The following is a 14,986-nucleotide window of genomic DNA, read 5'->3' as shown; positions in this document are numbered from 1 at the left end:
AGGGGGAGGGGTTAGGGATGTTGGCCTGGAAACCGGGAAAGGGAAAAACAATCAAAATGTAAATGAGAAATACTCAAGTTAATAAAGAAAAAAAAGGGAAAAAAGAATGTGTTTATTACATTTTAAAGCATGTGTAATATGCATTGTATACATCTTAATGTCATTCAAAGATAAATCCTTTATACCGCATTCTGTAACCTGAAACATGAAAGTTCTGAACATTGAGACCACAACATGATAGTCCACAATGAGCTTTTAAAGGTTCAGCAAATACACAAAGAACAGAGAAAGCAGTGTGGAGGGTGGAAAGACTGTTGTGGACAGGTCATGAGGGGATATTTAAGCTGAGACCAGATTAAGTTAGTAAAAGTGAATGGAGAAAAGCAGAGGGGCACTGTAGAGGCATGAAACAATAATGTAGTTCTGATACTGAGAGTTGTCATTGCCAGAGCATAGGATCTACCCAGAAGCTAAAGCTGACAAACTACAAGTATCAATCTGTTCCAGTGACCAGTGAAGAACCACAGTGAGACTGAGGCAGGGGAAAGAAAGAACTAAATAAAATGCAGTGTGGAATTGCTTACTCATTATACAAGAACTGCTAGGTCATACAGAACTCCCTAAACTTTGTCACAGAGTACACTGCCTTGTAAATGGAAGGGGGCGGTTTTCCCTCTTGGATCCTACTAAACATTAGCTTCGTGTACTGGCAAGCAGTCTCTGCCCGAGTATCTGTGAATCTCATGGGCCACTCTTACTGTATCATCAAAAAAGAAGCCAGGAGAAAGCAGAGGATACAGGACATAGGGCCTTAGTAAGAGTGAATTAAGGTGACTAAAGTCTGCTCAGAACTGGTACCCACAGCAGTGGCTGGAATAAGATTTCAAGTGGCTTAAAAATAAACCAGGAACTTGCCCCTAAAGGCTTTGCAGGTATGATGCTGTGCTACAAGTGCACCAGTAGGTGGCAGAGAGGAAAGATGCTATGTCTACTTTCAGTGTTCTGTCCTGTAAACATCTAAATTATTAGTAGTCTAACACTCTGAAAAAGGTGAGCCAAAGACAACCACCTGACACCACACAAGCTTGCAGAGCAAGGGAACCATACCCAAGATGACCCCTACCTGATGCTATAACGCACATGTGGGGGCTTGGCACTCTTGAGACCACTCCTGAGATGATCCCAGACACTCAGAAGCCACAGGTGCCACTAAGAGGATCAAGGAAGTGTGGGGAAATGAAAGAAAAAGAGAAACAGAAAGATGTGGGCACAGTGAAAAGAGGCAGAACTGGAGACTTGAGGGTAGTGAAGAACAGCCTGATGTGAGGAACCAGTGATGCCACCAGACATCTTGTCTGGGTCCATTCCTGCAGCAGGAAAGGTCTGCTACCACCAATGGCCAGACAAATGTCCCTGATTTAGGGATAGGTTGATGTCTGAGGATTGTGTGGAACTTGTCTCACTCCTTGCCTGGGCATCCTGGGAGAGCTAGCCCAGGGGTGTGAGAAAAAGAAAGCTGACCCCACGCCTAGCCAGTTGTAGAACTCTGGAGAGAAGGCCCCTGCACAATGCAGGAGTTGTGGGTGAGCTGCTGCCCAAAGGGCATGAGCACAGGACAACCTGACTCTTCTCTTCTGTGCAGTGACACAAACAAGGGAGAGATCCCTCCCCTTCCTTTTGCCTTCCTCTCCTACAGCAGGAAGGAGAGTTGGTACCATGGAATCCTGAGAGCAGGACAGCTGTCACTGTCCCTCACCTGCTGCAGCATTCAGGAGAGCAGGTCCTGCACTTCACCTGGGCAGCACAGTAGACCTGGGCCTGAGAGCATGGATGAAGATGAGCCAGCCCCAAGGGCATGAGAGTGGGAGAACTGACTCTGTTCCTTGCTTGCCTGTGGACCAGTCAGGGCAGGGCAAGAGAGCTTGCTTTGGTGGTATGGGTACAGGAGACCTGGTGGGCTGACCAGAATAGTAACCTCTCAAGCCCAAATCCAGGGCTTTGATCTGTCCCATCCCAACATCTACACCATCAATGAACTGCTGAAGTGCATAGAGGGGCCAGTCCTACAGATCAAAAACTACAGGATCTCCATGACACAGAGCAACTACAGGATATCCCAGAGGACTCCCAATGAGGTTCCAGTATTGATAGTATAACAGAAGCCAAAGGCCATGTACCAGACCAACAACTCATTTCAATGAACATTTGCAAGCAAGGAAATGTGGACTAACAGGTATACTGTGGGACACACTTTAACACACTATAGCTTTCACAATGAGATTTCTTTTTCTCCATTCAGGGGAAGTTACAAGGGAGGACGGGAGGTAAGAAGAGAAGTGGAGATGAGTGGAGTTGGGTGCATAATGTGAAATTCACAAAGAACAGATGAAAAGTTAAAAAAATAATAAAAACAAAATAAATCAGGAGATAAAGCTGACAAAACAATATTTTCCAGACTTATCAAGAAATAACCGACAAAAACTGTGTCTATATGGTGCAAATCTATGTTCTCACATATGTATCTATTGTGAAATGGTTGAAAAAAGTCAATCAATATGCCCATCAACTTGCTGTTGCCATTTTGTGGTGAGGACATTTAAGGTCTATTCAACAATTTCAAGTCTGCAATACATTATAATTAACTATTGTCGCTGTTGGTTTTTTCTTTTTCTTTTCCCCCTTTCATTGAAAATGGATTCTTTTCTCATACAATATATTCTGATTACAGTTTCTCCTCCAGATCTCCCCACCCTATCCTCTCCCATCTGGATCTACTCCCTTTCTATCTTTTTAGAAAACAAAAGGATCCTAAGAGATAACAAAATTCCAAATGTTCAATTTTACCAAATGAAGACTCAGGAGTCAGATGCTGTGGTGAAAAGCTCTAGCTCAGAGAAGCAGAGAAAGCACCGAGCTGATCTTCCTACTCTACCAATGCTCCAGAAGGAAAAAGTTCCTTCTTCTTCTCTACTCTGTCTTATATATCCTTCAACTCAAAGACTCCCCTTTCTCTTTCCTTGGAATTCTTATGTTCACTCCCTGTCATCTTGTGCTTGCCTTGGCTCTTGACCTATGTTTGACTTTATTTAATCCTGTTTACGGAAAGCTCTTGGGTTAAAGGTGTGTGTAGGGCTGAGCCATACCACAAAGAGATAATATTTTACAGTGCACAATTTCAGGGTTCACAATGTATTTGAATAATCTGCAACATGTCCCATACTATAGAGTTTAGTACATAACATAAATCTTTTACCATTTCAACAACTCTTTCCAAAACTCAGTATCTTGAAGGACTTGCTATTTTGTTGTCAATTTCATCCACTTATATGAGTTGAACACTTTTATATTACACATATAAGATCATTCAGTTCAGTATCTGTGTCTCTATGTCTTATTTCTCTTAGCATTATATTCTCTGTTCACCCATACTATTACCAACGGCCTCATTTTCTCACTTTTGGGTTGAATAATATTCCAGAAAGAGTGAATTACATTTTTGCAATCCACTTACCAATTGCAATTTTGCAATTGATGGACACAAATAATGTCAGGGTTATTATGAATAACCATGTAAAGAATAGTCATATGGTTAACTCTTCATGAATTGAATTAATTTCCCTTGAGTATATGCCCAGTAGTAGGGTTGATGGATCATGCAGTATTTCTATTTTTAATTTTTAGAGAAAACACCATACCATTTTCTATAAAGATTCCATCATTTTACACTTGCACCAATATATACAACAATCCATTTGTCTCTGGATTTGTTCCTTATGCCTACTCTATGAAAATTCAAAAAAAAAATCCTGCAGGACTCATTCTGTGCACTGGCCCAGAGGATGCTTCAGGAATTCAATCAGAAAGATTTCAAGTACTGATGGGCCATGGACGCTACTAGTCTCTGAAGACAACTTGACTTTGATGGGTTGCTGGGAAGTCTATGATCCTGAACTCCCTTCCTCTGGATTTCAAAGCCAGCTCCAACTTTCCCACTCCTGAAGAACCTGAATGGAATGATACCTCTGTGACTCCAATCTTCCCTGGAGACAAATGCTGCTGCTACAGCTCCCTGTGCAGGGAGATAAATCTTGGTCATTTCACTGCAGACAGAACAGCCTGGAACAATAACCAGGGTGAGTAGCCAGGCCCCAGAATGGCTTTTTCCTCACTTCCCATATTTGTGGCTGCTCTTTCAACCTCAGTTGGTGATCTGAGTCTGAATGGGGTACGTAAAAAGGAAGGAGAAATCTTCTGGAACAAAAAACAGTAGAAACTGGTAGACAGATTTGCCAAAGTCCTGGAGTTTATAGCTCAGATGTGAATTGGAAACTCACACTGTATTTCTAGTATTATCTAAAGAGAAGAATCAGATGAGATGTGTGTCTGGTTTTCTTCCCCTCTGGGCACTTGTCTATCCTCTCTGCAGTCTTTGTCAGCACTGGGATTTTTCCACAGACATTCCTGCTTATACATTTCCTGCTGAAATGACCCCAGCATGCCTAGCAGTTGGTGCAAAATCAAGCTTACTACTGGGACTCTGATCCAAGTAGGGGGAGAGAGCTAGGCAGTCTTAACTCCTGTCAAGCTGCTCATTTCCAAAGTTGTGCTCTCATTTCTCTGACCCTCTGGGTCTTCTGAACCTTCTTTGCAGAACTTCTTGCAAGGGAAGATGACATACCTAAGACAGAGACTGCAATCTTTCCTGTGAAACCACTCTATTGTCAGTCTCCAGTGCTAATTTCTTAGTTCTCTTGAATCTAGCAAACTGCTTCAAAAATGAAGCAGTCTGTGCCAGTTTCTTACTCTCTTTTATTTTTACCATAAACTAACTTTTCATGATCCTTTTATTCCTTCCTGCTTTTCCATCATTATGATGACCTCATAGTTTTGGAGAAAGTGAGATGAATATTGTACATAAGTATCACATTTAAATATTTTTTATTTATAATTATAGAACAGTATTTTTCTAATGCATATAATGAAAGTTCATAATTAACTGAAAATTGAGGGGAGACCATGGATATTTTCAAACCTGCACCCAACTGCATAATTACCAACTCATGACCACTCTGCACCCCCAATTATTTTAGAATCAATTATTATAAACTATCTACCTATATTAAAGCATAGCTGCATTATTACAATCATATCAGAATAGAGTATCACCACAAAAATGTAACTAGCATTGATTTACATTTCCCCAAGTCTGCTTTTAAAAATATATACTAGTTTGCTCTCTTGTTGTGTTCGGCTTTTTCAAAACAAAATCTTAATGAAACTCACATATTCTATTTAGCTGATTACATAAAACATCTTTTCTTAATTCTATAGGCTTTATAAAGAAAATTAAAGGGAATAGATGGCACCCATTCTTTTTCTGTTTTCTTATTTATTTATGGGAGAAATTTTGACCTTTTGACCTGTTACTTTACCTGCCCTTAATTGGAATTTTTCAGTATCTGCTGCTGTGACAACCAGGCTGGTTTCCTGCTCTTTTCTTTATTTTCCCTAAACTGGTAATTAGCTATAAATCAGAAGTAATATTTTTGCAAACTATCATTTCCTTTCAATTTGGCTTCCCATCATTTCACTGTCTGAACAGAAGAAAAGCTCTCTAGTTCAATTGTTATGAAACATCTACAAATAGGAATCACCGTTTTTGTTCTGTGACACAACAAGATGCAGAGTAAATGGCAACGTCACTAGAGAACGTAGATATAATGTGATTCAATGCACCATAGGTCTCAGTAGCACTGATGCCCATTTGCCCTCCATGGTGAATGACTGACTTGCTTTATGATTAAATGACCCCAGTTGTTTTTTTTTCCCCACTAGTTTCATGTTGTCTAGTAGTGAAAAATTTCCAGATTCATTTGTTATATTTTCAGTGTGAGTTCCCAAACCGGGCAGTTTTCAGTGACCATTGCCTCTTCCGGGTGAGTGTTTGGAGACCACATCTAGCCACTCGACTCACTGCTCTATCAGTCTGGTTTGTCTTTGCTTTCTCTCCATGAATGTATTCTGTCATTCCTGGCTCAGCTTTACAAAGGCATTAAGAAGGTACCTCTAGAATTTCTTCTTATTTTAGTAGTATAGTATATACCTAAAATAATAAACATAGGCCTTTTCATTGGTATTTATTTCCTGGTACATGATAGGTATATTCATGTAGTCTTTAATTTTCGATAAAGCATTTAATGTACATTAAAGTATTTGTCTGTGTTCTATTTTTACTTGATTCTGTTCAAAAAGCCGTGTTTATGATTCTACTATTTAATTCATCATATAGTCTCTAGTTCATTATCTCAATTTAACTTTGGTTTTTCTTCTAAATTAATTCTTTTAACAGCTGGCCTTTGGTAACGGGGAATTTCCCAGTCCCCCTGCCCTGCCACTGCTTTGCTCTTCATATCTTCCTCTTCATTGGTCTGCCATTTTGATTTTTATTTCACCATCCAATTATTTTTACTCTCTACTAATATGGTTTGATTCTTTCTTTCACTTTCAAACTATTCAGAAAACTTTGAGACAGATTTTTCTTCCATTTTTATGCATTTGATGAATAATGTTTTTTATAGATTTTAATTGAAATGTAAATTCACTACTTATCTCTTCTACTTTTCTCTCTGCAACACCTCCCAGGTCCTTGCTTTGAATCCCTCCCATGCTCCCATGCTCCTTTGATTATTGTTACATACATATGCATGCTGTGGAAAAGGACGTGGATACAATTGCTGAGTCACTTTTTGTTATCTGTGTGCATATGGTTCTTGTTGACCACTTCAAATCAAACAACCAGTAGGGAGTCTTATCCCTGAGAGGTGATACTTATCCTGTCTTAGTTGTCACGAGTTGCCTGGAGTTCTTGGACTAGAGTTGAGACCTCACAAAATTGTCTCCTTCCACATGAACATGTCTATTGATTGACATTGACATTGTTTCTATAAAATTTATGCAGCCATTTCTAAGGGAGATTTAACAGCAAATGTCTTGGTATTCTGGGTCTTAGTTTTCACTGCCAGGTTTAATTGCAAACAGATTATTGTTCTTCATATTGAACAGTAACCTTTTATTTGAAATTTATTGATTTACTTAGTATGAGGGATGAAGATGTGGAAATCAGAGGCCATATTGGTAAACAAATTAGATCTGAAGACAACCTAAATTCTTCAAGCTTGGCAACAATCTTCTTTACTCGCTGAACAATCTTGCTAGTCCTATGTTCTTCTTTAAAAGTATTTTTTCTTTAGACACATTACATTTCTAACTCTGCTTCATGTCTGTCACGATCAGGCTTGGACCCATATCAGCGGATATTAAAGCCCATGTCTTGGCATAACGTAATTCTTTTGCTTAGGTTTCTTCAGAGATTAAGAAGAGATCATAACTTCCTAGAGTCCTCAGACGTCCTCAAGGATGATCATTTCCCAACCTTTCATCAACATCTCCTTCTTCCAGCCACAGTCTTTCCTCATGATTGGCATCCCAGGACTAGAGGCTGTCCACGGTTGGATCTCCATCCCCTTCTCCTTCATGTACACTGTGGCACTCACCGGAAACTGTCTCATCCTCCTGGCTGTGAGGAGGACCCATAGCCTACACCAACCCATGTACTACTTCCTATCCATGCTGGCTCTAAGTGATGTGGGTCTCAGCTTGTCCACGCTGCCCTCCACCCTGGCTGTGCTCTGGTTTGACTATCGCTTCATCGACTTCAATGCCTGTCTGATCTAGATGTTCTTCCTACACTCCTTCTCTGTGTTGGAGTCCTCTGTGCTCTTGGCCATGTCCTTTGACCGCTTTGTGGCTATCTCCAATCCACTGCGCTATGCATCTGTCCTCACTAACACTGTCATCATCAGGATCGGGATGGCCATTGTAGCTAGAGCCACTCTGTCACTATTCCCAGTGCCCTTCTTGCTGAAGCGACTGAACTACTGCCCTGGCAAGATCCTCCTGTCTCACTCATTCTGTTTCCATGCTGATGTCATGAAGCTGGCCTGTGCTGACATTACTGTCAACATCCTCTATGGACTCTATGTGGTTCTGTCCACAGTGGGTGTAGACTCCTTGCTTATTGTCATGTCCTACTCCTTGATTCTTTACACAGTGATGGGGCTAGCCTCTCCAAGGGAGCGCGTCCGCACCCTCAACACATGTGTTTCCCACATCTTGGCTGTCCTGGTCTTTTACATTCCAGTCATAGGTGTGTCCATGATCCACCGCTTTGGAAAGCACCTGCCTCACATTGTTCATGCCCTTGTTGCATACGTGTACCTTGTGGTACCTCCTGTGCTCAACCCCATCATCTATAGTGTCAAGTCCAAGCCCATCAGGGGAGCCATGTTCAGAGTTCTAAGAGGAAAAGACCAGACCTGATGACATTGGATGCTTATGAGACTTGGAGACTGTGAAGTGTTTGGGGAAAAAAATAATATACTGAGTGGATCAAGTCAAACACATTGCTTTGTTGTAGGTACCAACAATAAGTGTAAGACTGGTGAAAATTAATTCTATAATTGCTTACCATGATGTTAGGGATCATCTCCAAGGCTTCTAGCATACTATGCAAGCCCTCTATTACTGAGCTACATTCTCTGACCTTAAAATTTGTTCATTTGTTACCTCATTTATGTCACACATATTTTCTGAAAGCCAATGTTTTCTGGACCTATTTTAGATTTCAGAAACAGAATAATGTTTCCTACATTGCCTTTGTTTTGTAGACATTAAATTTCTAAAGAAAAAAACACTCTATATAATTTAATGGGTATGTTGCTACAAGTATGTGCAGAATCCTGGGTAATCAGAGAGCCAAGTGTTTATCTGTTTATCATTGTGTCCTTTCTATGATTAAACATGAATAGTTATCTGATACAGTGTTGCTAGGATGATTATACACTATGTAAGAAATTTCACAATATGTTTTAAAGGCCAATGCAAATTTTCCATTCGAGTAATTGAGCTATTCATTCATTGAATACAACAAGCCTTCTTGAAATTATTCTATTCTGATGCTTTTTCATGTGAGAAATTTTTACACAGTTCTGGGCTTCCATGTGTACAAAATAAGTATTGAAACCAAATATTTACTGATATGAATCATGGAAATTTTTATGTTAAAACAATCTGTTAAATATAAATTTTTACCATTTACTATACATTAATGCAAATTTGGGTGTAATGAAACATTCTTTCACATGAACAATTAAGTCTCACCTGAGTATTTCACACTGCAGACTATAAAGTATCTTTGAAAGTTTTCAGATCTAAGTGATGTTTCTATTTTATACTGGCTTTGCTGAGAATATCACTTTATAAATACATAGGGCAAAATGACAGAAGTAAACTTAGAGAAACATAATTTTGTGTGCACAGAAAAACAAACAAAAAACAATAGACTCAAAACTGAAGCACATTATTCCAGGCTGTATTCACTGGGATTTGTGGTATGGAGCGTATGCAATGACAGGTAAACCGATGGTATGTCCAGATCCAAGCCAGCAATGACATCACGTGGTTGCAGCATGGGGTGCTGTTTTCAGAAATCCTGCCAATTTGTTATTCGTTTCATTCTGGATGCCATTGTGTTCACTGAACATTCAGAAATTTAACTACTACTTCCACATTCCCAACATCTGGTCATGTCAACCCATATAGGGACACGACCCATATGTTAAAAAGTTAGGCTTAAAGCAAATATATTATTTATTTGTATTTTTAAGATTCTAAGGTCTCAGAAGTAAAAACAAGAACTCATTTTTGTCATCAAGAATCTCACAGTCCATTGGAGTGATGGGTGGACAAACAAGGAAGTGTAATGACTCGCAATGTGTCACTGATGCTGGCTATAGTTGAGAAGGAGGGAAATTGTACATTTGTGAACTTTTGGGATTTTCTCTGTTCTGACAGATGCTCCTGGTAAAAAAGGGGGAGTGTATATTTGGTGGATGACAAATTTGAACTGACATGGATAAGTAGAGAAATAGAAGTAGGAGCAGACTGAGGGGAAAGTCTTTTGCCTGCACAGTAGAAAAAGGAGTTAAATATGATTAGAGAAGAGTCAAGTGGCTGAGGTACATCTGGAAGAGGTGGTGCTCATAAACATAGAAATTTTTCAGTCTCTGTAAACTGAGTATAACAGTTTTTAAGCATTAACTATGTTCTGCTCTTGGTCAGGCTCCGTTCTGGAAATAAAATAGGATTCTAAAAATATCTTGGTCCATTCATGCAGAATTTAGTATCATCTGTTTTATAGTATAGTGGTGGTCATTTTTAACAACTTCCAAGTCAGTGAGGTTGATTTTCCTGATTTGTGTCTTTGTACTTAGTAGGTGACATGTTGGGGCTTGATAGAGACAACACACACTGCTTTAAAATTGGCGTCATACCGTTACCTGTTACATGACACACATGCAAAAGTACTTATACTGTACATGGACTCAGAGGTAAGTCCCTGCTCTAGGACCCTCTCAGAGCTGATATTCTGCTACATTACATGGTCAAATGAGAAAATGTTAAGCATATTAGGTGTAATATCTGTAACAAAGAAGACAGCCAAGTGCTGCAGCAATTGCTTGCCGGTAGGAGGGTGAAGGATCCAAAAACTGTCTTTACTTCTGAGAAAGTGGATACAGGACAAAAAAAGATGGAATGAATAAGAACACCACTCAGGTGGCAGGAGTTAAGTTTGTGAGTTCATCAAAATGTGCTATACTGGGGGATTCAGAACATCATATTTTCCTGATTTCCAACACTTTGGTGAGGGATCACAATGCTTGTCTTAAAGTTTCATGTTACTTCAGTTTGGAGCTATCTTAATCCAAATTTTCTTTCTAAAATATATCTACTCTACTTTCATCAGGGCCTACAGAGTTATTGCCCCATTAGTTTCAAGTCTGCTCACAGCTTGAGGAGAAGAAAGAATTGAAGGAGCCAGAATGATTAAAGAAACCAGGAGAACATGCCCACAGAACAAACTAAACAGGGCTCTTAGCGGCTCACAGAAACTGAAGCAACAATACCAGAGGCAGTATGGTATAACTGGGGCCGATGTGTGTGTGTGTGTGTGTGTGTGTGTGTGTGTGTGTGTGTGTGTGTGTGTGTGTGTGTTGGTTGTGTAGGGTATTTTGTGGGACTCTTAAGGGTAGGAGTGGGATGCCTCTGTCTCTCTGCTCTACTCTTAGAATCCTTTCTCTCCTACTGGGTTGCTTTGCCCAGCCTTGATATGGAATTTTTGTCTAGTCTTAATGTATCTTGTTCAGATGATGCCCATGGGAAACCTGCTCTTTTCTAAAGGGACTCAGAATAGGAATGGATATGAGTGAGAGGCGAGGAGGGGTGACAGGAAAGAAAACTGCAGTTGGGGTACACTCTATGAGAGAACCATAATTTTAATAAGAAATGAAAGACTCTGATCTCAGTGTTGGCTGAGTCTTTCCTTCCAGGATATAGGAAAAGCACTTTCTAAAACTTATGGGAGCCAACGTAGCTGGGCCACTGATGCCTTAGAACTTGTGGAAATCATGCCTTAGAGACAGTTCAGCTTGAGGTATGATCTGATTGGCCATTTCTATAATCTCTCTGAGATTCCCCCAACCAACTTAACTCTCAATAATTATTCCCATCCCAGGAGTGGAGCTGAACACAGAGAAGTTTTCCTGTGACTCAAATGCCATTTTCCCTTGAGTCTGACTAGTTTCCTAAGTTGGAATAAAACAATATCTTACCTTAAGAAGGTTCTGGGCAAAGGATATGGTCCAACAGACTTGACTAGCACCACAGCCAAGGTGAGTAACCAGGGATCACCACTGAGCTTTCCTCTGTTTTCAGAGTGCTGGGAGAATCCTTTTCCTCCCTTTCCCTCCAAACACTCAAGGAAAAGAAATACCAAAAGCAGAGTCCCAAAAGAAATGAAGAGTGCTAGGTAGTGGGTTTAAAAAGAGCCCATGATTTCAAACTAATTTCTAAAACAAGAAGTCTATATGGTTGATCCAAAAAAGTGATGCTTAAAGGAACCATTTAAGTCATGTCTAGACTAAAATATTACTTTTAAATTTGAATATTCATGCTTGGGAGCATACCAACATGGCTGATACACTCATCCAAAGAATTGTGCATTTGTTCATCAGAATAACTGAATTTCTAGTATGTACATTATGTATTAGTTAAAGTACCACAGAAAGACAGAACTGGAGCAGGGACAAGAAACTGGGCCCTTCAGTAGTGAGGACTTATGTGTGAATTCTTCAAATCAGGGTGTGTGCTCTACATCTCAAAGCCAGCTGGAATCAAATCCCTCTGTCCTTGGAAAACCTCAGTTTACCCTTTCCTCTGTTTAAATGAGGCCACACACAGATCAGAGAGTGATAAACTTTCTTCAATATCTAATAACTTAAAAGTTAATTGTTTATATAAAAATATTTATTCATAGAAATATCTATAACAGCATTTGGCCAAAAACTGTACTATAATTAAGCAATTTAGCACAAGAAATTAATGTTGTCACACACTGGAATGGAGCTATGTCAAAGAGAATCAGACTTCTAGTTTTGGTGATTGTCAAACTTGTTGAGACCAGAAACTGCTGTGTTAAGAAGGGGTGTTGCACTTTTACAGGCATGAATTAGTGATTGGAAGAAAAAGATGCTTAGGAGTTAGTGCAGAAAAAAATAATAAGGAAATCCTAAATTCAAAGAAATAAAATAAGAGCAATGAAAAGAGATGAAAAAGAAAGATTTGTTAATCTTTCATTGACGATTGATTAATGATTGATGGATTTTTAAGAACAGTACATGTAAAATCACCAAGTGCCAGAGTTCAAGTGACAGACCATCTGGCATATGCATCTGTGTTTTACAAAGAAAAAGAATAGGGACAGGAGGAGGGAATGAGGCTAGGCTCAAATACAGCTTGGAAATAGCAGAACTCAGTAAAAGGGGGTTGGGTGCATTTGATATCAAACAGCACTAAGATTGAGTATTTCTTTCACATCAATAGGCATTTGATTCTGTAAATAGTAGTAGCACTGTTGAATTCATTTTTCACTCAGAGCTGACTAAATTCCTAAAATGCCATGTAGATACCCAGTGTAATACAATAACAGAAAAGAATGGCTGAAGCCCAAACATTTTCCCTTATTCTCCCCATTTGAAAATTGCTAAAATTTACTTTTACATACTTAAAGCTGTATGCTGTTACTTCAACAAGTGGAAGATAAAGGTAGCTGAAGTTATCCCCCATATTCCAATTCAGAGGGGTCTACTCAGATGTTGATCCCCTGTTCCAGCTCAAACACTGACAGACAAATAGAGGAAATGATAATGAATCTCGGTTTACAAGGAGAGCCCCAGTGTAAAGGGGGTGACTTATGAGGGTTAATGGGTTGACACACTTGAGAAGTCTGTAAGGAAAGTAAGAAGGAAAGAGGGATTGGGGAATGAGGCAAGGGCAGGAACAGGACCAGCAGTTTCCCTAAATGGCTGTAAGAAGAATAAGAGAATGACCAATTTCCTTTGATTGAAGGATATGAAGGAAAGCACAGACTGAGGGCACAGTGGGCTAAGAGAACAAATCAATGAGCAGATATCCAATAGCCCTAACTCTGGGGAGAGTGTCTGAAGGCACACTATAATGTCACATACCTCTTTTGGTAACTGCATTGGGCTTCTTAAAATATGACACAGATAAAATATTTAGAAGTCTTAGCTGTCATAGTCATCATCCATCTTTATGAAATTTTGCTAGACGTTTATTGGAGATTTCTTCTCTGTGCAATCAACTACAAATCTAAGACATTATGTGCACCCCATGGGTGCAATGCATGATTTCCTGAGATAGGGGTCCAATACTTTCTTCTTCAAAGCCCACCATCACTTCCATTACCTGATGCCTGGGGGAGCACAATTTACCGTTTACTCGGTTTTTTCTCATGTCTATAGGACTTTCATTATTCATACACTCAAATGTTGACTGTAGCTTTACTGTGTACCAGGAACTGCCCCAGGTAAGAGTTTACAGTTCACAGACAAAACCTTAACGGTTGACACATCCATGGAATGTGTAACTTAGTAAAACAGACAGAATCATCATGGAAAGAAGTCATCATGAAATGTAAAAATCAATTTAGTGGCCTTCAGGAAAATAAGGATGTGTCCTGTGCATGTAATGGAGAGGAGACAGAAGAGGGCATCACTGAGGTGAGTCATCCAAATGGCTCTTTGAGAAAATGATGTTTACTATATAAAGGAATGGGGAGCTCAACCATGTGAAAATCAAAGGAAGAATACAAACAGAACACAAAATGTCCAAAATAAATAACACAGATTTTTGTAGAAACTGAAATATAATCTGCTTGGCTGGAGAATATGGAACAAAACAAAGTCTACCCTTCAGTGAATGGAGAGCTGGGACTGTGCTTCTTCACAAGATTTCACAAGCCATATCACAAGCATCCTACTAGACTGCACAGGAAGACACTGAAAGAGGTTTAAAGAGGAGCAACCTGAAGAAGTCACATACCTGAACATCAATTACCATCCCCAATGTAGGAAGAACAGACCCCTAAAGTCTACATTTCACAACAGCTGTGGGGATGTAATGAGTCACAACTAATGAAGGCCCTGAGAATTGCAACATGTTAGTAACACAATAACCACAAATGCAATGTTTGTAGTATTTTCTACAGCAGACTAATGATCAAGTACAGGACAGGACTCAGGAGACATTATTGGTCTTGGAATCAGACTTAAAGGGATTCAAACTCCAAGACAACAATACATGGGCCCCCCATCAGAGCTAGGCCATTTCAAACTCTCCACCCTGTACTTCTCATCTGTACAATGTGGGGAAATGTGGCCAAAGTCTCTTGATTCTTTGTATAGATAAATTTGGCCAAAAAGGTTAAGTATGAATCACAGAATTTTGCATATATCAAAATGTGTCATAAAAATCCAAGGGCAAGATAAACAGAAGAGCTTTGGAAGAA

At 39.6% G+C, this 14,986-nt stretch overlaps 1 protein-coding gene and 1 non-coding gene across 2 annotated transcripts; both read left to right on the top strand.

Annotated features, from left to right (window-relative positions):
- Window positions 1-910: 910 nt before the first annotated feature.
- LOC116895037 lies at window positions 911-1,041 on the top strand. Its single transcript, XR_004387223.1, has one exon. It is a non-coding gene; the product is annotated as a small nucleolar RNA SNORA17 (small nucleolar RNA).
- A 6,375-nt stretch (window positions 1,042-7,416) lies between these two features.
- Window positions 7,417-8,379, top strand: LOC116894051 (olfactory receptor 51G2-like). The gene is given in 1 exon segment (XM_032895772.1): window positions 7,417-8,379. A coding segment is annotated over 1 exon segment (963 nt).
- Window positions 8,380-14,986: the final 6,607 nt, after the last annotated feature.

This window comes from Rattus rattus, chromosome 2 (assembly GCF_011064425.1).
Source record: "Rattus rattus isolate New Zealand chromosome 2, Rrattus_CSIRO_v1, whole genome shotgun sequence".
Lineage (NCBI taxonomy): Eukaryota > Metazoa > Chordata > Mammalia > Rodentia > Muridae > Rattus > Rattus rattus.
Note: the sequence above shows the minus strand (reverse complement) of the source record. Positions and strands in the feature narration are given on the sequence as shown.